This window comes from Centruroides sculpturatus, unplaced genomic scaffold (assembly GCF_000671375.1).
Source record: "Centruroides sculpturatus isolate CEXI.00-Female unplaced genomic scaffold, Cexi_2.0 scaffold136, whole genome shotgun sequence".
Classification (NCBI taxonomy): domain Eukaryota; kingdom Metazoa; phylum Arthropoda; class Arachnida; order Scorpiones; family Buthidae; genus Centruroides; species Centruroides sculpturatus.
The window spans coordinates 848,645-872,732 of NW_019384534.1; the positions used below are offsets into that span (position 1 = coordinate 848,645).

The 24,088-nt window shown below is 32.4% G+C and overlaps 1 protein-coding gene and 1 long non-coding RNA gene across 6 annotated transcripts in view; one reads left to right on the forward strand and one right to left on the reverse strand.

Moving 5' to 3' along the window:
* Positions 1-1,694: 1,694 nt before the first annotated feature.
* Positions 1,695-18,084, forward strand: LOC111623140. 4 transcript variants are annotated; one of them, XR_002756398.1, is made up of 3 exons: positions 1,695-1,805; positions 2,350-2,533; positions 17,628-18,084. It is a non-coding gene; the product is annotated as an uncharacterized LOC111623140 (long non-coding RNA). The 4 variants fall into 4 exon arrangements; XR_002756397.1 differs by lacking the exon at positions 17,628-18,084 and adding an exon at positions 13,861-14,073; XR_002756399.1 differs by lacking the exon at positions 17,628-18,084 and adding an exon at positions 11,375-11,789.
* LOC111623138 (calcium-activated chloride channel regulator 2-like) overlaps positions 8,748-24,088 on the reverse strand; it is a 54,986-nt gene continuing 39,645 nt past the window's right edge. For both annotated transcript variants that reach the window (XM_023365621.1, XM_023365622.1), the window contains 6 exons: positions 20,137-20,355; positions 19,920-20,054; positions 18,459-18,600; positions 10,414-10,542; positions 9,914-10,165; positions 8,748-9,845 (listed from right to left, as the gene is read on the reverse strand). In XM_023365621.1, the coding sequence (XP_023221389.1) occupies positions 8,995-9,845; positions 9,914-10,165; positions 10,414-10,542; positions 18,459-18,600; positions 19,920-20,054; positions 20,137-20,355 (1,728 nt within the window). In that variant the 3' untranslated portion in view covers positions 8,748-8,994. The remainder of the gene's footprint in view (positions 9,846-9,913; positions 10,166-10,413; positions 10,543-18,458; positions 18,601-19,919; positions 20,055-20,136; positions 20,356-24,088) is intronic.

The window sequence follows — 24,088 nt, forward strand, 5'->3', positions numbered from 1 at the left end:
ACGGCGGAATCGCCGACTGGCGTTTTGACGACAGTCGCAGCCGGCAGATGGCACCATTCGGCGCGAGGAAGATTCGGAATTCCTGACCTATATCCGAGGTTTCGAGGTCAATTCGTTTCACCTCGAGGCCAATTGATAGAGAACAAGGTCGGTGGAGTCGACGCAAGGTCATCGCTGGGTCACGATAGTTATGGTTACCGGCACACTATAACGGGAACGAGACTGCCATGCTCGGTGGGGGCCGCCTAGTCGGCAGGGAAACTTCGGACGAGCTCACTCTGCGAAAAATCCCCCTTCCGGGATTTTTCGCTGGCGATCGATAATTTTTTCCTCCAGATCTGTCGTCTGTGTTCGCTCATCGGGAGTTTTCTCGTTTGCGAATTCGAAACGTCGCACGCTTCCAGTTTAAACGCCCTTTAATTTAGTTTTATAGAAATAGGCGCCTGCCGTAAATCGTGTTTTAGTCGACTACGTTCGCGCCTTTTACTTTTTGGAGGTGGCTTTTTCGCTCTGTAGTCGTGTTGTGCGGGGATGCCGCCCGGTGTGCGCGTCTTCGCGCGCCGCGTCGCTGTAGCTCCCGCCTGTGCTCTGTATGTCACAATGTAAAATTCGTTCGAATTACCGTTTTTTAAAATAATTAGACAATTCTGGAAAAACAAATATTCGACTATAATCGATTCTACGAATTTTTTAAGCCGATAAAATTTGAGAGAGGCGCGGTTCCGATGTAAAGTAGCGTGGCGCGATGTCTGCGACGCGACGCGCTACTTTAACGATTCGTCGTCGTTTGACGAGATGTATTCTTGCAATTTTTATTATTATTTATTTTATAGCAATTTAATTGTTATATATTTATTTTTTACGCTTTAATAAAACATTCTGAAGCTAATTTAAAATTCATATTTTTGCATTTTTAATTCAAAAGAAAACAATTGTATACTTTAATCTCGAATTTACGTATAAAATTGTAATTTCTACATTTAAAAGTAAATTTTCTCTCGTTTAACGTAAACGGATACGAAATTTTCTAATTGATTTTTGCCATAAAGAGAAAATATATATAGGCAAGGTCACCGGTAAGCGTTTTCGGGATAACCTTGAATATATATTATGGTGGTTGCCACGGTAACGGGACGATGCCATTTTTGAGTAAATCTGCTCGAGTCACGCCGATCGAAAGCGAGAGCGCGGACGGGAGCTCGCGCTCGAAAGAACATGGCATTTATAAAATGGCGTCGAACTCTCTTCGTTCGATCGGTCTTAACTTTAAATCGACGACGCGACTGGCGTTTCTTCCGGAGATGGGAATGCGCGACGTCGCGTCCTTACGTTATATTCTCGAATGGATCTTAATTTGAAAAATCAAGATATTTGTATGAAGCGCGCGTCTTTGTAGAAACGTAAGAGTGACGTAACCCTTAGTAACTGTGTCGCCATCTGTCGGTGCGAAACTCGAATCGAGAATAATTCGTCGTTCGGTAAGAACGGAGATAAATTTATTCGATGTTGACTTTGAAAATAATCTAAATATGTTTAAAGCTCGTAATTTAGTTGTTATTTAAGATAATATCGATTTTTATCTTAAATAACTGTTAAATTAACTAAAACTTATCTTTAAATGTATTTTTTTTTTTTACTAAATATTAAACGATTTGGCAAAAAGTGGCCGTTGAAATATAACTTATCGATAGATGGCGACACATTCGAATGTATCGCCATCTACCGATGTACAAATAAACTTTTTCATTTCGAATTTTTTATTTCGAATTTATTTTTGTTGGTAATTAAAGAAAGCGTAATACGAGGTATTAAACTTATTCCGTGTATATTTGCCATTTATTATTATTCTATAGTTTTTTTCCCTCATCCCTTTCATTTCTTTAAATCATTCATTCATTCATTCATTCAGTTTACAGCTGTATAATTGATCTGTCTGTAGGTATAGTTTTTAACTCTGACGAACGAATATTTTGAATTTGTGAATACTGTAGCTTTCGATTAGAGATGATTTTTTAAAAATTACTTTGGGTAAAAAATTACAGAAATATCACTTAAGTGTTATTTGAAGGTAAAAATATAGAAATAAATTGTAATAAAGTGAACAGAAAATGTGCATGACAAGAAGATAAATTCGTAAAGAATTCAAATAAATTTTCTATTAAATAAACAAACGATCTCTTTAATGTTCCCAAAATATATCAAATTTGTGTATACAATATTTATACATTTAAAATATCAATATTTATACAATGATGAACTAACGTTATAGCTTTATTCTTTTACTCGTTTATTACATAAATCACGATAATACATCGATTGTTATTAAGATATTGTTTATTTTATTTACAGTTAGGAAGCACTTCAAAAAGAAACTAGTCGTCCCATCTAACGTATGTATTGAAAGGCCAAGTAAAAGAACATTTGCGAAAATTTCCAAAGTTAAAAGTCCAGTACCGAGAATATTTCCTGGCCTACCAAGACGACTCTTATGTTGAAGAAGACAACTCTTCGAGAAAGTCTGGAGTCATAAGAGGTAAATTTATTGGACGATTTTGTCGCTTTTACCATAAGAATTATTTTGATAAAGGGTGGATTTTAGTTAATAAGAGAAATAGATATTGTTTTCGCTTAGAATATGTTAAAAGCTCCTTTTATATTTAAACTAGTAGCCTGGGGCGCCCCCTAGTGGGCGTTATTTACAAATTGCCATTACCTGTTGAATGGGTTAATAAATATTAAAATATTACCTTATATTACCTTAACTATTTCAAACCTTATCGTCTTACGTAGTGATTCAAACCTATCCGGTTTTTCGTTATTTGGCCCCTAGTGAACATTACATGCATTCCGTGACAATAATAAATTCCTATTACAAATATAATGTATTATTTATATTGTTATATTGACCAAATAATAATTTATTGCCCAAATGAATAATAATAATTTATATTGTTAATTTAAATAATAATTAAAATTATTAATTTAATTTGAATGTTTGAAATATGACACACGATAGGGGCGCCTCTAGTGTCCGTTATCAAACGGTTACGGGACGGACGGACGGATACCTGTTGAATGGGTTATATATATAGAAGTGGCTCAACTGTAATCAATAATGTTTTACAATACAAAACTGATATGACAAATGAATCATCTTTACAAAAAAGATTGCACGTTTTAAAAAGTTACACTATTTTAGATGACCCGTTTAATTTCGTTGAAAAGGAAATTATTAATAGATATGAGAAAGTTACGAAAGTGGATGTCTGACTAATCACGATGATAAAAATGTCATTGTTTTTGACAGTAGACCTATCTATATACGATTATTAATTGAAAGAGGTGTTGAGTTTTCCGACATAGTTTGAGTAAATGGCTGTGGCTGAAAATACGGTTTGGATATAAAATTATGGCTCTTACGCTGTAAATGCCCGCCACCGAAGAAAGATTTGAGAACGGTGCAACGGTTCAGGTGTGACAGAGTGGCAAAGATGCCAAAACTCTACGAGAAGGTACCGTACGTCGGGCACTCGCGCCCCATCCAGCGATTTAAGCTTAGTTCACACTGAGTGCGATTCGCTGGCGAAAGCAAAAAACAGAGCGAATAACCCATCAAACGAGTCATGTTTCACCGGTTATTCGCTCCGTTTTTCGCTTTCACCAGCGAATCGCGCCCAGTGTGAACTAAGCTTTAGGTTTACCTAACCTTTTGAACGGCCCATTGCACACCACTATTGTGAGTTCCTGTTAATTATGCGTTAAGAACACACTTTCAAATCACGAGGGAGCGTGAAATTTAATTCTATTCCAGATTGCCGGCCGCGAGTATTGTTTACTGAGCACAAGAAAGGCGAATGGAAAAACACAATTGTTCTGAATTGCAATTATCCGTGTTGTGTATTGTGAATAACTTCATAACGTGTAAATAAAATTTTAACAGAACTATATTGTAAGTATATTAGCATTCTTCGGTAGTTCGCCTAACGCAGCCATTTTTGTGACGTATATTGTCATCTAAGTCACCATCAGTTTAGCTGAGACAGAGTATGGTTAAATATTGTTATCGAGAAAATGCGATTAATATTAACCATATTCTGAATAGTCCCGGAAGTAGTTCAACCAATACGCATTTTGGTCGCATTATTTAAGTAAAACAGAAGGGAAAAAGTGGTGGATACAGACACACAACTCATTCCGTCCTGTGAAAACTAAGGCCTTTTTGGGCTCGGCCGAGCACATGACGAGGGGACGGACACCCCAAAATTCCTGAAACTCTTTTCGACACGTTCGGTTCGTTTCTGGGTCTCCAGAAGGGTAATCTGCCAATACCTTACCTTATACCTTAACCCGGTGTTTTTCGACCTTTTTCTAACAGCGACACCTTCAATTCGGTAGGTTTTTCTTGTGGCATTCCATCCCGATAAAGTATAAAAAAATTATACGATGAAAATAATTTATTTGTTAATACTAAATAACGCTTTTAGCTCACAACTTTTATTTAGATTGAATTAGTTAGCTTAATAAATAGGGTTGTAATAAATTGGAGGGCTCATCACATCAGGGGCTGACTGGAATAAATAGACTAGATTTTACTAAAATTAGCCTTTAATTAACCTCGATCAAATTTTAATAGGAATGCATTTCAAGACCACCATAACGTAAGTAGTAAACCAAGACTAAAACATTTTCTGTATATATATAGAGCACTGTTTACATAATGTAACTCTTCTTCTTCCTAGCGTTGAAGTCCTGCTTCTATGCAGGGTCCGCTTGAAACTAATGTAAACTAAACATAATGTAACTAATCCCTTACAATTTACTAAAAACCAACAATTACCGAGCATATAAATTTTAACGATGAGTTATATTTTATCCAGGACCGGTAAAGTTTTTTTCCTTTCTTTTTCCAGATTTCGAGAGATAATTCCACTATTAATAATAAATTATTGTCTATTATAAACTGAAAAGGACAAATTGAATCTATGAACTTACATTATTAATAATTAGTTTTCCTTTAATTATCATCACATTATGATAAGGTATCAATCCAATCCTTTCATCCCCTTCTATTATTAGACCTTCAAACAAGTTCATAAAAATAATACAAAGTCAACTCCTATAACAGCTTTATTACAATTTCCTTTACAATACGATGTGACTTTCACTCCAACATCTGCTTTGCGTTGTTCTCAAGTTCTGTAATATGACGTCGCTTCACCCCTGGTGTAGTTGTTATTCATTCTATCATCTATGTTCTTGTAATTTTTTTTTTTGATTATTTTCTGTCAGTATAATTTAACGCCATCTTTTATAATTTCACACCCTTCGTTATTACAATGTTGTGCCGCTGATGAAATTAAATTATTTTTAATGGCACATATATATGTTCTTTAATTAATTTTTTCCAGTTTTCCCAATATATCTTTTTTTAATGTAAACAACTGCAATCCAATGAATAAACTACATTATCTTTCTCTCAATCATTATGTTCATTATTTTTATATTTACTGTTGATCATTTTTGTTATGGTTCTTGTATGATTTGGTACTAAAATAATATAATAAATTTTTAAATTCTTTTTTAATTTTTCAAAAACATGGAATACATATTACATTTTAAGGTACTGTACAATACTGTATTTTAATTTCTCCCAGTTAAATATTAAATTTTTTTATTTTACTTGTTTCTAACCATTTTAGCAATAAGGTTCTAGGATAATTATTTGAACTGAACATTCTTATTATATTTTCTATTTCAATTTCTTGATCATTTTGCAATGTCGTTCTCTCTTTAATTCTGTTAATAAAAAAGAATACCATTCAGATGTATATGTATAAAGATATATTAGATTTGAAGTATATAACTTTCCCCGTAGCACATTCTTTAACATAAATAGCAATTATTATTTAGAAAATAATATTAACTATAGTAACCTCTGAATAATTCAGAATAATGTCTACTTCTTTTTCACATTTAAATTGAATATTTTTATTGATTAAATTAATTTCCTTCACAAAAACATCAATATCCAGTATTCTTTCATCGTAAATGATGAAACAGTCATCTACATATCTTAACTGATTGATTAATAAAACCTGAGGTATATGAGGTCTTTATCAATTATGATCGTGCACAACAGCCAATCTAGGTCCTATGCTGGATCCCATTGGCATACCTTCTGATTGGCGCTAATACTGTATTTGAAATTAAAAAAATTGTTATTTAACACTAACTCGACCAGTTGTTTAACCCAATCTGGACAAATTACATCTAAATTTATTGAGGGATACATATTATTAATATCGAGTGAAGCTATTCTATACTTTCCTTCGTAACTATAGCTTTCATAAATTCATATTGTTTAAGAATTGCAGTATTTGTAATAAATAAATTATAAATTACCAGTATCTGAGTATAGTAACTCTCTTTCTTTCTAGTTTAAAGGTCTTTAATAAACAAAAAAATAAGTAAAAATGACATTACAGATACTAGACATACAGTATCGGTCATTACTCGCCATGTCCAAATTGTAATTTTTCGCCAGCCCTTTTTACAAAGTCTTATTTTATTATTTTTAATAACGGAAGTGAAAAGATTGGATTGATACCATATCATGATGTTGATCATAATTAAAGGAAAATTAACTAATAATGTAAGTTCACAGATTCAATTCGTCCTTCTCAGTTTATAATTGACAATAATTTATTATTAATGGTGGAATTATCTCACGGAATTTGGAAAAAGAAAGGGAGAAAAATTTACCGGTCCCGGATAAAATATAACTCATCGTTAAAATTTATATACTCGGTAATTTTTAGTTTTTAGTATATTGTACGGTATTAGTTACATTATGTAAACAGTGCACTGTATATATACAGAAAATGTTTTAGTCTTGGTTTACTACATACGTTATTATGGTCTTGATGGATACTAGTGTTTATACTATATACGTACGCTGATGAGGGGCCTTTATACCCGAAATGCATTCCTACTAAAATTTGATCGAGGTTAATTAAAGGCTATTTTTAGTAAAATCTAGTCTATTTATTCCAGTCAGCCCCAGATGTGATGAGCCCTCCAATTTATTACAACCCTACTTATTAGGCTAACTAATTCAATTTATATGTCGATGAATGTACTCTAAATTAAGATTCTGTTAGTACATTAATAGTATATTTACGTAAGACATTACATTTTAACAACTAAAACAAATTGTGATCTTAGGATTGATTTAGTTATTTAAATCTCCTACAGAAATGAAAAAAATCATCCCTGTTTCTCTTTTCAAAATATTTAATGAGAACAGCTTAATGAAAAAATCTAGCAACGAAAATTGCTTTCCCAGCTTTTATGAAATTTTACTTTAACAATACTGTATAAATGTTTTTAATCAAAATAAATTGTATGTGGCACCATCTATTATAAAAACTTTTGCTAACAAAATCTCGTACTTTATAATTTTAAAAATATATAGACTTAATTTTGAGGGTAGAGATGAGTTTTATGAAACAATGATTTTACTTGTAGTTAGCATTTATAAAGTCTAACCCCTCGAGAGATATGACACGTGAGCACGTCCTGTCTTTCCATCCCCTTCACCTTTCACAACCAAAATTTAACAGCATCAATGCCACTTATATATAAGCTACTGTGCCAAACTTCGTTTCTTTCAGCTCGTCCTGAGATATTAAGCGAAATAGATGCCAATACACACATATCCATGGAATTTTTTTTGCCTTTTTGGGGGATTCAGGGAATCTCAAAAGTGGAGATTTGCAAAAAAAAAACCTCTGAGGGTCTGAGGACACAATTCCATTACTTTCCCTTATTATATATAACAGCCGGGAAAGTAAAACTAAGTTCAAAATTGGATTTAACGTAACGTGGAAGTCCATATTATTCGTCTTCTTTTTTTTTTAATTACTTTTTCGATATCCCCGGCAGTCGACGTTTGTGTTCACTCGAAAACGCCAGCGGTTACGTCAGTTCCGGCAGCATCTCACTTGATTGACGCCTAGATTTCAAATACGCCCACTGCCAGTAAAGCGTTCTCTGTTGGCGTGGTTGCCAGTTTCGTGGAAAACCCACTAGATCTAGTGGATCTTCCACAAAATCACTATGCCAGACCGATTTATTCAAATTTCAACATTCCCACTAGATCTAGTGGGAATATTGGGAGTACACCTAAATTCATATACAGTGTACTCCTGATTATTCGTGCAGCAACTTTTTACGCAAAAATGACGCGACCACACGCAAGTTTCTATTGCTAAGAATACACTATTTTGTATAAACAAAACGTTGCCACCTAAGTGGAAAAGTGTGAACTAAAGCTTTTAGAAGTTTGAGGACAGTTTCCTTCTACGAAACTTGTTGGATTATTCGTGCATGTTCCACGTCATTAGCCCGGATAATCGGGATTATACCGTATATCTATATTGTTCTAGTTCAAGATTCTATCCAATCATCATAGAATTATATATCCCCTATTCTACTGCTTTGTATGTTGCACCCGAATAAAAGTTTTTCCACTTTTCGTACGTCTCTGCATCTGAAATTGGCCATCTTTCGGTCCCTTAATTAAATTTCAAGATTGGGTAGTGAAATATAGTAAAACCTCAAATAGTCTTTTTGAGTGTATACCGTCAATCAATTTTTCACATTGTTTAAATTTATACACGGTTATTATTTAAGTGCCCAGCATAAACAGAAGCACCGACTGCAGTTCGTATAAACCTCAAAAGTACTTTTTATGTCATTATAACTATAATCATTTTTAATCAACTTTATTTATTTACAGGACGAGAAATCCCTTCTCGATTATTCTCGATCCATTTTAAAAGCAAAAGGACGGACACGGACACAATAATATATATAAAAATTTTCGTTATCACATTCGAATCTTTGGCTGTAAAAAAAGAAGTAAACGAAAGGTGCGAAATTCCCCGCGAAGATTTGCCGGGAATTCTCGCAAATAAAAAATTCCGTCAGTCCTCACACCTGCGTAACGTGACGGGGGTGATCCGCCAGGGAGCCGGTTGACGAAGAGAGCGGGGCGGTGGGCGGGCGACGAAAGTACTCGTTCCCCGCTTCGTACCCCCCTTCGTAGATGTCGTTAGATTTCAGCGACTTGCCCGAACTGACGGACGAGCTTTCCAGAACGTCTTCCACTTTCATAATAGGGACGGACACGTTCTTCTGTTTGGCCTCTTGTACTCTGTCGTAGTGGTCCATGAGGACGTTGGCCGGCCACGACTGCACCGGGCTCAAGTGGTTAAGCGTCGAGTTGGAGTTCTTTTTGTTGTTCTCCTCCAAGTAGTCGATCGAGGGCCTCTTTATGTCTTTCTTCTCGAATTTCCGCTGCTTTCTGGACGTTTTACGCTTCCTCATTAGTACAACACATATTAACACCATAATTATAACCAACGCTCCGGCAATTATACCCACGATCATTCCGATTTGTAGAGCCGACAGTCCACCGCCCGCCACTTTCAAGGAATCCTTTGTATGGTTTCCGTCACCTTGGTCGTCGCCGGTTTCCGTCGTGGCGGTGGGGGGAGGAGTCGGAATTTCCGGTATTTCGAGTAGGGCCTCCGCCGTATTGGACACTTCTCCGCGATTGCCGTGTTCGTCCGCGGCTCGGGCCGCGAAATATACACCCAACGGGGATTTGAGCTCACGTCTTAACTTTTCCAGCGATAATTCCACTCGAAGAGTCTGATGACTGCCGTACGGTAACTTTTGAAATTTCGAGTGATATTCCCAATCGTCGAGAGAGAACCCGTTGACGTCGAACTGCGCGACTTCTTCGCGATGAAAGAAATATTTCATCTCGTAAGTAGAAGCTGACGAAATAACATAACATTGTCAATAAATTACTTTTGTAATTATTTTCATCCGTGCAAATACTTACCGCTGCCGACGTTGTAATCTTCGCCCGCCGAAGAAAATCTGAAATAAAAAATGATCCGCCAATTGGAGTGGTTGGAATCGTGGTAAAACGTTTCGATTTTCGTAAGAGCCAGATCGGCGATTCTGTTCGGCGGATATACGTTATCTTCCGGAACGTCGAAGACGTAGAAATTTCCGTAATCGTACAGTCGCCGAAAAGCGCCCGTGGGAATCGGCGAACTTACCGGAACAAAGCTACCGCAACACTCTCCGTCTGTAATAAATTTCCATAGAATTAAACTTCTTACAAGAAAGGGGAAAAATATGCCCAATTTACAATAATCCTCTTCCTTCGAAACGAGCAAACTTAAGTTTATAAATTGTGGTGTGGAATGGTTGCTCGAATTTTTACTTTTTTCTTAAATTATTTTCCATTTTCCAAAGTCTCGCCTGGAAAATGGTTGAAGCCCTCCGACGTCTACCATCGAAATGCCAAAATAATAAATATTTCAGGCCGATTACCCGATCCGCTGAAATACTCCGCTTTTCCGCCGCCGTCGTCGACTAACAGAGTCAGAGAATAGGCTCCCGCTGTGCTAAATTCCACCAGGTAGCGACTGTAGATGCCGTCGTCTTTAGTAATGTCGGGGTCTAGAAATGAATATAAATTTTGTAATAAATACGTAATGGCATAATAATAATAGATATAACATCTTAACTAACTAAATCCTACATAATTAATATTAACTCTGTTGACACCGGTGGCTCTGTACTATGCCGACCAGAGTCAAGGCATAGTAACCAAAAGACGACGAAAATTAAATGAGTGTGTCAGTGTGTGTCTGTATTCAGGAATTTTCTGACAATATGACATGTATTCAATATAGTGGTCTTGTGTAGTGTGATGCATGTGTTTCTATTCAACTCTAATGTTCCGGGGCTTTTGTATAGTGCGTGTGGTATGACATCTGAAGAGGACAGAACAACAAATACTATAATATGCACACTATCCATCCTCCACAGGTCATGCCTTATTTCCTGGGCGAATTCTATGTACTTGCTAATTTTTTCAGTGCATGTGTTTTGTATATTGTGTGTTTGGAACAGATATGTCTATAATTTATGTGATTTGTTGTGTTTGCCAATGAGTGTGATGGTAAATTGTTTTCTGTGATTATGGCTCTGTCGTAGTGCATTTTGTGTATGTTGTTTTTCCAATACTGTCTGTGGGATGTATTTGTAGTATGGTTTGTGGATGTCTAATAATTTGTGTTTCTTTGCAAGTTCTTGGTGTATTATATTTGCTACTTGATTATGTCTATGTAAATAATCTGTCTGTGCCAGGAGCTTACATCACATCACTTCTGGTTGCATAGTTTCTGGCACGATGTAACATTTGAGTGTTGTATCTTTGAGTATGTGTTTTCTGTAGCTTTTAGATTTATGATCCTGTACTGCAATCATGAATCCTGTCTTCCCAAAGAGGCATCCCCGAGCTAACTGGCTGTTTGATGCAGTTTTATCAACAAAATCCTCGGTCAGGTTGCAAGGATGCCTGCTATGGAGTGTCTTTTGAACCTACAATTACTTAATGGCATCTATGCTGTGTTATGTATGTGAATGTAAGTTTAATGGTGTGTCATTTGAGTCTGCTAGAGTTAGTGCTTTATTTAACAGATGTTTCTTGTTTTTTCTAGAAAAACTCTCACAGTGTCTGTATTAGTTTTTAGTGAAGGTTTACTATATCGGTCAAGCCACTGTCAGCTGTCTTTACGTGGAAGGAGGAAGGGTTAATCTTTCTTTGGCGGATTTACGATAATGTTGTTTATGCTTAGAAAGCAGGGGCAAATCTAGGTTTTTCAGGGCCTAGGGCTTATTGAAGTCCAATGGGACCCCATTTTTTGTTAATACAAATAATAATAATAATAATTATTATAATTATTATTTTATTATTTGCATATGTTCTTATTGCATATGTTTATTATTACTGTAGGCTAATAATAATTATTATTAGCCTACAGTTCCCATATTTTGGCATGATTAAATTTTTCAATGTGAAATATATAATAATATAATTACATACTTTAAAGTTTTATTGAAAGAAAATGCATGAAACCAGTTTACAATCTTTGTACATTTTCCATATAAAATTAAATAAATTTAAGAGCTTCAAATGCTCACACATTTCAAATGGAAATGAATGATTTCTTTCAAGCTGCAAAAATAACTAACTATCTCAACAAATTTCAACAATGTAAATTAAAAATATTNATACAATAAATGATCATTGTTAATGAGAAAGTATTAAAAATTTATGATGATAATTCAATTTTCGTGGGCCCTTCACACTTGAAGAGACTAATAGGGCTTAAGCCCGGGCCTATGTAGAGTGTTAGTAAGTGTTGTTCTTGTTTTTCTTTGAAGTTGCTCAAGATCTGTGTGAGTCTGATGTATAACTCCAAAAGAATAAGTGAGTACTGGGACGACATATGTGCTTATTGCTTTAACTATGTGTTTTGCATTTAACCATGTTTTGAGAATAGTGTTTAACCTACTTTGGTATTCTTTAATTAATCTTTGCTTTATTTGTGTTTGGCCTGTTGGAATCCTAAATACTTGTAGAACTCGCTTTCTTTCATGGATTCAATAACATCTCCAAGTGCAAAATCACCTATCTTTGGGACAACTTTTCTATGTGAAATGCTTTGCATTTGTATGTCCTTGGTGTATGAATGTGTGATTTGTAGGAAGTGATGAAGTTGTTTCTGTGTGGATGCATACAGTTTTATGCTATCCATGTACATGAGATATGAAAAAGCAACACGGATGTCTGATGTTATTATAACCATATTGCATATTGTTTATGTTAAATAATGGATTCAAGGCTAAGCAGCAGTGGTGTGCAGTGGCATTTAATGATTTTATGGAAACACAGCTTGCCAAATTTTAAACAAATACCAGAAATGACAAAAATAAACAGTTTGTTTTGTGTCAATTATCTATTTTAAAATCAAAATAAATAAAGATATAAAAAATAATTTTTATAAACTAACTCTATTCAGTGATTTCTTCCACAGTCATTAATTACTTTATCATAAAAAATAAAAAGCTTGTTTTTGATTCCATCAAAGTATTTAAAAGCTCTTTTTCTACCAATGACAATCTTTCCTTTGACCGAGTGTTCCTTGCAATTGTATCAATTTGCTTCATGGTTAAAAAACTGTGCTCAACAGACATAATCATAGATGGTACCATAAAAAGTAATGATATTAAATCATAATTCTTTTAGTACATCTTTGTTAAAATGTATTATAATTAATGATAATCTGATGTCTAAGAATGACTTGCCAATATAGTCTGGACACACAAATATTACAATTCATTACGTAATTTATCAATAGATAAATAAAAAATTCTCCATAAAATTTACATAAAGAATTAAAACTCTTCATAATTTTTCATAATATTTAAAATTATTAACATATAAAAGTGATAAAGATTTTGTCTGAAAATCTGTCAATATAAATTAAAAGAGAATTATAAATATAGCTTTGTAAAGAAACATACATAAAAATAACAAAATATTCTTTACTTTTTAAATCTTAAAACAATGCAATTAGTCAAATAGCTCCTTACAAGTGGCTAATGGATGGAACCATTGGAAGTGTTATTTGATATTTTGGCATGTAGCATCCACCAGCTAAACTGCCAGAGTGTCTGTGTAAAGTGCATGTGCTAATGTGTGTAATCTGGCTGCTTTACACCATTCAAATATTTTGCGTGGAAGCTGTCCTGTATTCAACAATACAGCACTTCCATTGGGTACATCCATATATGAATTTATAGCAATCTTATAGTTTTCCACATGTAATAAAATACATAATGCAGTTATAATAAAATATTAATTTTAATTCATTCAAAGTATGTTAAAATATAAAAATAATTGCACAATATGTATTTATATTTTAGAAAATACAAGGGAAGTGGCACTTCCACAGCTTCCATGGACAGCACATCACTTCTAAGCAGAACCAGAGAGGACTTGAGGAATTTTTCAAGGAGATTTCTCACCTAATAAATGTTTTGTTTATTTGTATGGACGTGTAATGTTTTCCAGTGCTGCATGGTGCTTTGGAAGAATGCAATAATTGATGGATGTATTTTGCAGATGTGTAGAATATGTAGCAGCCAACTGTGTGGAACACTATCAAATGCTTTTCTGAGTCTGTACAGGTACACCTCGAGTTACATCGTACTTGATTATACGTCGTTTGTCAAAAAATATATGGGAAAATAAAAATCAAGTTTAAGTCATTTTATTCGACTTTATGTCCATCTGACACAAATATTGAAGTTGTAATATCACTAGAAAAGTGCTATAGCATACAAAATCATATTAAAATATGTACATTTATAGTAAATGTTAATGTAATCATCATAAATCCTAGAGAATGAAACATAAAAATATCTGTGTTTCTGTGTTGTCTGTCATCTTATTTAGTGGTCTTTAAGTGCTCGATATTGGTGTTTTCCACGGTAGCTCCAATATCTACCATTTGGCGTTGTCATCAGCGCCATTCGATATTGGTAAATTTAATATAAATTAGTTTATTTTCTACTATCGCAAGATAATTTTAATAACTGTATTTGTTATTTAACCTTACAAAATCATCTTATTTTATAATGTCTTAGAGTCTGCAATGTACTGTAAACATAGCCAAATTGTAAACATGTACATTCACAAGTATGTACTGTACGAACATGAATTGCCGAATGATCGCCTAAATATCGGGCTATTATATGGCAATTAAATGATTAGAATAAAGTAATTTGTCATTAGAGGTAGGCGTTAGGTGCCATCTCTTAAGTAAATTAATAATTCAAATTAAATAAATTAATTAATTAAATTAATTTTAGAACCTTCTGGAATAAAATACTTAAGAGATGGCACCTAACGCCTACCTCTAATGACAAATTACTTTATTCTAATCATTAAATTAGCCATATAATAGCCCGATATTTAAGTGATCGTTCGGCAATTTAGTAGATATACTATTCGGGCTTTGGATGTTGTTATTTACGACATGAATTCGTAAATTTAGATAAATTTTAGTTTTTAATATAGTACAGAAATAAGTAATTCGTTTGTAAGCTTAAAATAGATTCTTATTAACCATATATTATTAAAAATGCATTTATAAATAAAATACAGAACTGGGAATGGTTATTTGTGGTTTAGCCTAGTGACAAGTAAATTCAACTTACGTCACCTCTCCTGGAACCAATTACCGACGTAAGGCGAGGTATACCTGTATATGCCATGTATACATTTGTGTTGTGTGTGTGCTTGCCATAGAATGACTGAATCTATGAGTAACTGTTCTTTGCATACCCAGTGATTTCTACAACAACCTTTTTGTTGTTCCGTAAGAATGTTGTGATCTTCAACATGTTTGTATATTTTGTTTGCAATACAGGATGTCAATAATTTGTAAGTCTGTGGCATTGTTGTTTTTAAGTTTCATGTAGGTAATGTCCTGAGTAAGAAATTTTGGCAGTCTTGTGGATTGATGGTGTATATTAGGTGTTTAGCTAGTTCCCGGTAATAAATAGTATAATAGTATATACTAATTCAATAGTATATACTATTGAAATATACTAAATTTCTAAATTGAAAAGATATATAATTGATATATTCCAGTAAGTAATTATTACCTTACTAGGTTCCTATTTTTCAAAGCGTAAATAATATACTGTATTTAGGAAGATTAAATAAGTTATTATTACATAAATAAATTCATTATTATTTTAAAAACAACTTAAAATAATTGTTTTTATCCAGCATAGATACATCTCATGTTTATGGTCTTCAAACATTAAATATTAAAATCACAACAGTTTGTCTATAATGATATCTTAATTATAATACAGTAGAGTGTCGATTATCCAAATCAAATGGGGACTGGGGTTGTTTGAAAAATCGATTTTTTGGATAACTGATTATGTACGAAAAAATACATTATTAATATAGTATATTAGTATATCCCAATAACAGTATATTAATATATCCCATGTTTAAATTTTTCTTTGTTGCGTGTCGCTTCGCGTTGAATTTTTGTCAATGTTAAGCCTAACAAAAATTTTTATAATATAGTAATAATCATGGCTATATTTCTTTATTTTGTACAAACAAAAATATATTGAAAAATATAAAAACAAAAAAATTTGTACTTTAGAAGTTAATCTAGTATCAAAAACTTTTGATTCAGCCTGACTGAACGTTTTCAGTTAACTGACATTTCAGTTGATTGACATTCGGATAATCGACACTACTGTATAATCAAATATTTGTAGGAAATTCCCACCATACATTTAAAAACTAATCATATTCTTATGCACAATTGAAAAGCATATTTAATGTGCATTGCTTAAAATGGCCGCAATACTTTTCCCAATCAATATATGCATCTCTTAAATGGAAATTTTCCATTGAGTAAACATTCATATAATTGGCAAATTATGTTTTTTTAAATTTAACTGATAACAATAATAAATACTACTTCCAAACTACAAAACTGAGGAATGTACTCCTATAATAAAGTTGGAATGTTGTCATTTGGGTTATTACTTTTTCACTATTACTATAATTGTTATATTATTCTTGAACAAAAATAAAATAGATTTTTTCCATCCAACAATAATAAAGTTCATTGTCACTGAACAAAAACAAGTTTTTAGTCCTTGGAGATTTACCAAAACTTCATGCAGATAGCCCATGGGTTGATTGTTAAAAGTTAATATGAAAGCAAGCGTAGACTATTGGTCAATTTAAATTTGCAATCGAGTTCTACAGAGTAAGTTATCTAAATGCACTTAGATATCTTTTTTGGTTAAGTGTTTTGTCAGATAGATAAAATAAGATTTTATGGATACAAATATTTCCCTTGCTATGATAGGCACTATAAAATTTAAACATTAAATGTGCTTGAATATTCTTTTCATTACAAATCTCATGGGAAAAAGGACAGTTTTCTCAGAATTCCCAAAGATGTCAAAAGGTACCTTATACTGTAGAACTCCTCTATTGTAACTTCTCTAGATTAACTTGAAGTAGCAAATCTGGCCGTTACAAGAAATTATTGCCAAACTCAACATTTACCTCCTTTTACACAATTTTGTAAAAGTTACTCAATCTAGACTAGGAGCACCTACCATACTTCGTTGTATTGAGTATTTTGATAAAATATAAATAATTTGTCTGGAGGGAAAAAAAATCTAAGATTCATTCCTCAAAGAACAAAAAGTAATTTCTACCTCACTATTCTCATTTATAGGCTTAATGTTTGTAAAAGGTGCTTTTTCAAAAGACATTCATAAAATTTACCCTGTTAAACCTTTTTTGCTCTGAGATTTCCAAACTTTTTTAAAAATCATTATCAAAACTTTGTTGATTGGCATCTGCAGCTAATTAACCAGTTAATCTTTTTCTGCTCATATGTACAATTATATATAATTGTAATTAAAATCACAATTACTTTCATGTCTTTCTTTGTATCAAATTTTACAAATGATTTATTATTTTTATTGCATTTAATTCATTCTTTTAGTTGTACCATTTACATATATTTTTAAAATATGGTAAAATAAAGAAAAAGACTGAAATTTCAAATTTGTATTATTTATTGTGTGTTTTATTCCGTGTAAATTTTAGCTTATTTCTTTTGTTGTTATTTCAGGAACTAATAAAGTACTACAGACTATTTCCGTTATGATCAATAAATAGAGGATGGACAGTAGGTGGAATAGGGTTTGTGTATAGGGTTATACTATAACAATGGTATATATTTAACTTTGTTGTAAACTAAATATGTTGATAAAATTGCATTGTATTGTACATGTAATCTCAATAAATGTTATCATTTACTGTACATGTACTTTTGGTTCACCCTGTATAATATCCATGCAAGTTTGAGAATCAACCTCTTTCCTTCTCTTTGTTGTAGAAAACTAATGTGTAACAAAATTGATAACTAACTACTAAGTAGTTCTCTGGCAAAATATATTTAGAGGAAAAAATTATCTTAAAAGCTTTTAAGTTTTTGGTAAAGTTTAATCCCCGTATGTTTATACCAGTAGTGGTTTTAATGAGTTAAAACATTCTGTGCAGTATGCAAACTAACATATATTATTTTCTAATTATTTGAAGGATTGAATGATGCACAGAAAATGAATAGGAAAGGACTTAAAAGCAGTGTGCCTCTTTAATCATTTCCCATTGTTGGGAGAATGGAAATGACAAAAGCATACTCTCATAGATTACAGGTAACTTTCTCATATTTTCTAGACTTGAAAATTTTGAAGAAAAAATATTTAATTATATCGTAATAAGTTATCACATTGCTTTAAAAAATTTATTCAACTTGCATATTCACATAAAAGCACATTATTGCTTACCATGTTTGAAACCTGATAAATATAAAACTGATATTTCAAATGCAATTTACTTGCATCAATAATTGCACTTTTCTAGACCACTTAATAAAAAACAAACAATAAATGCATATTACCTCCAATCCCATCATCAATTAAAGAAAGAATGGTTTTAGAGGAATCTGGATGTGTCAAAATAGCTTCCACTTTGGCATTTCTTACAGGCTGATTTCCGACGTGTACTTCGGCGTAAAGTATTACGGGACTTGTAAGATTGACCTAGAGATGAATAACATTTTAAATTCTAACAAATTTATTTCTATTTAGAAATAACTTTTAAAATAAAATCAAATAAACGTTATTAAACACAGTCAAACCTCGGTTTACAAACATAATTCATTCCTAAAAGTTGTTTGGAACCAATTTGTTCTCAGAGACAAATTTTCCCATAAGAAAATCTAAAATGGATTCATCCATCCCAAACCCCAAAAACAAACCCTTTTTTACCTTTTTGCTGTATTTTATTCATAAAAATGATATAGATGTCTACAAATGCAATGTATTATATGTTTTAATGTATATATATATATATATATATATATATCAAAAGCAATGTGTTCTGTCACTACCAACCGAAACTAATGCTTTACAAAGAAGTGCTATAAATAGAGACTCAGTTCCAACTGCCTGCATGAAATATAAGGAAATCTAACCAAATTCTTAAATGCCATTTACATTATGTGAATGTCAATTAACACAGTTTTTAGCATGCTCCACTATAGTGGTGAAGTGCTTATATTAAGACTTTTGTCCATCTGTCAGATTTCCATGTGCTTGCTCAATGACTTCACTTTCATTACATAGGCATTATCTTCTGTTAAATCAATTTATTGCATATGTCCATGCACATGCAGAACAACTACTTAATTCCAAGAATTTATAAAATTTATTTTAAACAAAATTAATACTTGATTTGTTTTTGTAGAGTTTGCTATCAGATTGGCTTGACCAAGCTTGTTTATTAATTTGTGTAAATTCAACTGTGGGGCATATTGAAAAGTGAAAATATCTTTCCTGCATGCACATTGAAATTAATTTACATAGCAATGTCATTAATGATTCGATTCGTGATGCAAAGCGATCTCGGGTCCACTAACTTTGAAGTCTGTAGTTTGGAACTTTCAAATCATGTTCTTGATTGGTTGGGTTGTCAACTTTCTTTAACATAAGAAAATTGACGACCCAACCAATCAACAACATGATTTGAAAGTTCCAAACTACAGACTCCAAAGTTAGTGAAATACATAGGAAGTATAGGCAGTTTGTTCAGAAACAGTTATTGTATGGCAATTGGGATAAATATGGCATTCAAAATTTTGTTTGTAAACAGAAACATTCGTAACCTGAGGTTTGACTGTACCTATCTTACAAATGTTACTTTATATGAATTAGCAAAATATAAAAAAATTAATAGAGAGTAACTGAAATATCCAGTCAGCATTTTATATAAAATTTTATGAATATTTTTAGTTACTTTATTTTATCTTTAATTGCTTAAAACTTCAGGGTAGAAGATCAGTAGAAGAAAAATATATTACCATTTGATTATTTGTGTTCAACCAACATCTAGCAGTAAGAGCTTTAGTCTCAACATTATGTTTTGCAAATACAGAAACGAATACTGGATCTGAATAGTCAGGAAATTTTTCTAATATAAAATTGTATTCTCCTGCCTATAAATAAATTTAATCTTAATCTCAATAATATATTTAATTTAATAATAATTGCAACAACAATAATATAAACTTTGTTTACTTTAGCTTCGGGAATCACAATACGTCTTCCTTTGTCATGAAAAAAGTAGTCGAACTTTTCTCTGACAAATACAGCATTATCGGTAGACAGTCTTAAAGAACGCTCATTCATTCTTCTAGGATTTGACGTTGAATACACCAGTGTGAAATCTCTTCTGATACTGAAATCGACTGGAAATGTTATATTTATTGGCGAATCCTTGACTACATCTTGAAAAATCTGAACAAAAAACATTTTATTATTTCATTTATTTTCCATACGTAAATATTTCATTAATAGATAAGTTATGGAGTTAATAACAGACTTATATTATTCTTAATCATATAGTTATTAAAACTAATGGGAAATACTCCTGTTAAAACTTCAGTTGATTATTCACTTAGTATTATACAGTTTATCCATAAAGTCTTGATCCATTTTGGTAAAAACGTAACTTTTATTTGTTTTCTTCGTAAGCATCCTGAACAACCTGAGGAATTTAGCAATATTAGTCAGCTTAATCAGTTATTTATCTAACCACCTAAAATGGGTTTTGGACTAATAAACAAATTGTTATGTCCTAATCTGAATGTTTAGTTGAGTTTAAAATTGCTTCTCAGTAATTTTTAGTTTCCAGATGTTTTATTTATATGCATTTCGGATCCAATGTTTTCATCAATCCAATTTTTATACAGAGCATAAAAATTGTTTTGTAAATTACAATAAAGTTTGTAAATAATTATTTACCTTTTCTGCTTCAAATAAAATATAGTAGAATATAATTCCAAAATAACAAACCAAAAATTTCAATTCAAGTGAAATTATATAAAGATTTATTTAGTGAAGCACTTGTCATTTCTCTATACAATCAATGAAAGACAGCTTTTAAGCAGTTAAAATAGAATGTTTTGGCCATGTAAATAGCCAACTTCAGGTTTTACAAATTGAACTATTGAATAATACAAAATACAAATTTTAGGACATGCGTGTTTGCACATACAAAATGTATAAATCAAACAATGCAATGTAACAACAAAAATAATTATTTCATTAATAATGGTTGTTATTTGAAAAGGATAAAAAATTTAAGTTAATTTGAAATATTCCTTAAGGAGGAACTTCCAAGCTGAGTAGAGCATGTAAATATCATTGTAATCTGTAGAACTTCCATCACTAGTCCTTGATATTGCATGAACTTCTAAATACCATTATCCCATTTTACCAAATTTGTCAGAATGAATTCACATGCAGCTATGACCATATTACATTTATTAGTGTCAACATCTTTCATCTTTTTTCGACCTAGTACCCGAGTGTCTCGAGGTAGAGCTGACATATGCTGAAACAACAAAATTGGGATGAAATGTAAGTAAATTATAGAATCTAATTTCTGGACCTTCGAGACCTTATAGCTTCTCCCATTCCATAGCAGGCAATAAACTATTGGATTCCTATACTATATTATAGCTGTATCTTTGGCTAGCTTGAAGCCATACATGAAATGATGCAGATCTTCATTGTATGTTACTCCAAGAAATTTCTTGCTACAAAAGGTGTTGAAGTTAGTGTGAAAATATGGATGAGGGTCAAGGCCCTCTAATCGTCAGATCTGTTAGACCTGCTCACCTTGTCACTGGATGGCTTAATTTAAACAGAACCCGAGTGGTAAGATTCTGTGTGGGTTGTGCATAAGGAATAAATACTCGACTATGAAAGTCAGGAATATAAAAATCAACAATTTAATCACAGAAGACCAAAATAACAAGGACAAATAATAGATTAACAACACACAAAACATATGTCTACTCTATGACTATAATCAGTATGAGAGAGAGAGTTTACAATAAAATCATAATACCTTGACGTACATGACTCGAATAGTTGGTAGTTGCTGGCTAGAAGTGCCCTGGTCCAAATTCAAGGAGATACTGTATGTGGCCTGTTCTATCTGGGTGAACGGCCTTCCTATGGCAAGGTCCTGGGGAACTGCCCCGAGTGTATGGAAACCTGCCCTTTTATCTACCTTTTCTGCCCAGTCATTATAATAAGAAATGTTGTGTCATTGGACCAGGTGGTGTGCAAAATTCTCAGATACGAGGTGTGGAGGAAGGAAGCAAAACATCCTAAATTCTTGCTAAACTGTGGAGTGACATAGCAGTTTTTCAGGATGTTGAAGTTTATAACCTTTTTAGGTTATATTAATTTTATTCCTAAGTTTTATCAATTTTTTCACATTTTAAGTGAAATTTAAAGTAAATCATTTATTCAAATTTGTTTATGGTGAAAATGATGTAACTCAATTTCAGAGTCCCTCCGGATTATCACATTAGTGTGCTGATATGTCCCAATCAACCTTCGAACAGTACCACTCTAGAATTGTGTGCAAGTGTACTTCTTTAATATAATTTAACTAACCAATATTATTATCAGCTAATTACTCTTATTTTGGTTCTGAAGGTAATGAATTTGTAGAGGAAAGTGTCATGGGAGGAAGCTGGAATGTATAGAGGCAGGCTGTCAGGCTTCATATAGACTCATATAGATGTCTCCTTTTGTAAAGCATATATCAGAGTTGAAGTGAATCAACTCATAGCTCTTCTGTTTTAATTTAATCTGCAAACTGAACAAGTTATAGTCCATAATGATGGTTTGCAGGACCAGTTTCAGTTTCCAAATGATTAAGATGGTGTTTACCTAAATTCTCCAATGTCTTATTTGTTGAGAAATATTTTAATCCTTCACAAGAATTTGACATGCTCTACAAGTCATCGTCAAGTGTAAAATGCATGTTAACCACTGCAAATCAAATATTCTCAAAACAAATGTTTTCAAACATTGGAACAAAATTTATAATAAATTTATGTTACAAGATTTGTATCTAAATTAAATGAACAAATATCAAAAAATAGCTAACCCAATCACAAAAATAAAAAATAAAGTACAATCTTGGTTGCAATGTTTGTGTTTTTATGTATGTTAATTTTTATATATTCATCATAAAAATTATTAACGCTTATCATCCAATTTCTTTAGCCCCTGTCATGTTGAAATTATTCAAAATCTGTCTGTATAAAATCATATACTTCCAGATTACCTCCCATTTATGTCCTGTTCAACATTCTGGTATGAAACCTCACTGTACTACAAGCAATTTCCTTGAAGTTCAACATGTCATTCTACCAAAATTTGAGTTAAAACTCCTACGTATATAGCATATGTCGATATTGTGAAAGCTTTCTGTTGATTTAGTCTATTAGATAAATTAGCTTTCAAATTTGAAATTGATGGCATTGTTTTGATCTGGCTTAACAATTTTTTCCTATTACATTCATGTCAGATTAAGACTTTTTATTGTTCACATTTATCACCTAATAGGTATACCTCAGGTTTTGATCATTAGTAATCTACTGTTCATAGTATACATAGATAAGACACACTCTAGTATTACTACTTTATTCATAAATGAATACACCAAAGATATTAAACTTGCCAATAGCTGTCATTGTACATTATAAAGTGATATTTATAAACTTAATACCTTATTTAGTTAAATTACAAGTAAACTCTGGCAAGACTAATTTATCAGTCTATAGCCCGGCAAGAGCACCAACTTGCTATACCTTTTAAATTGATGATCAAAGATTGGAATTTATCAATGTAGTCCAGGATCTTGGTGTTATGTTTGATACAAAACTCATTTAAACAGCATATAGAAAATTTTATAAAAAGTCAATTCATAGGGGAATGCTAAGGCAAAATTTGAGAGTAATTTCTAGTTAAAACATGCTCAGAGCATTATTTTCACCAACAATACAGTCTATAATAGACTTTGCCTTACCCATATGTACTTCTCCATCTACCCTAGAAAATAAAAAAAAAACCTTTATTTGGATTTGTCTAAAATTTATATTTTACTTAATAAACTTTCAAACCTCCCCCATACAAATTTCCTAGAAGTTGCATGTGTTTGTTT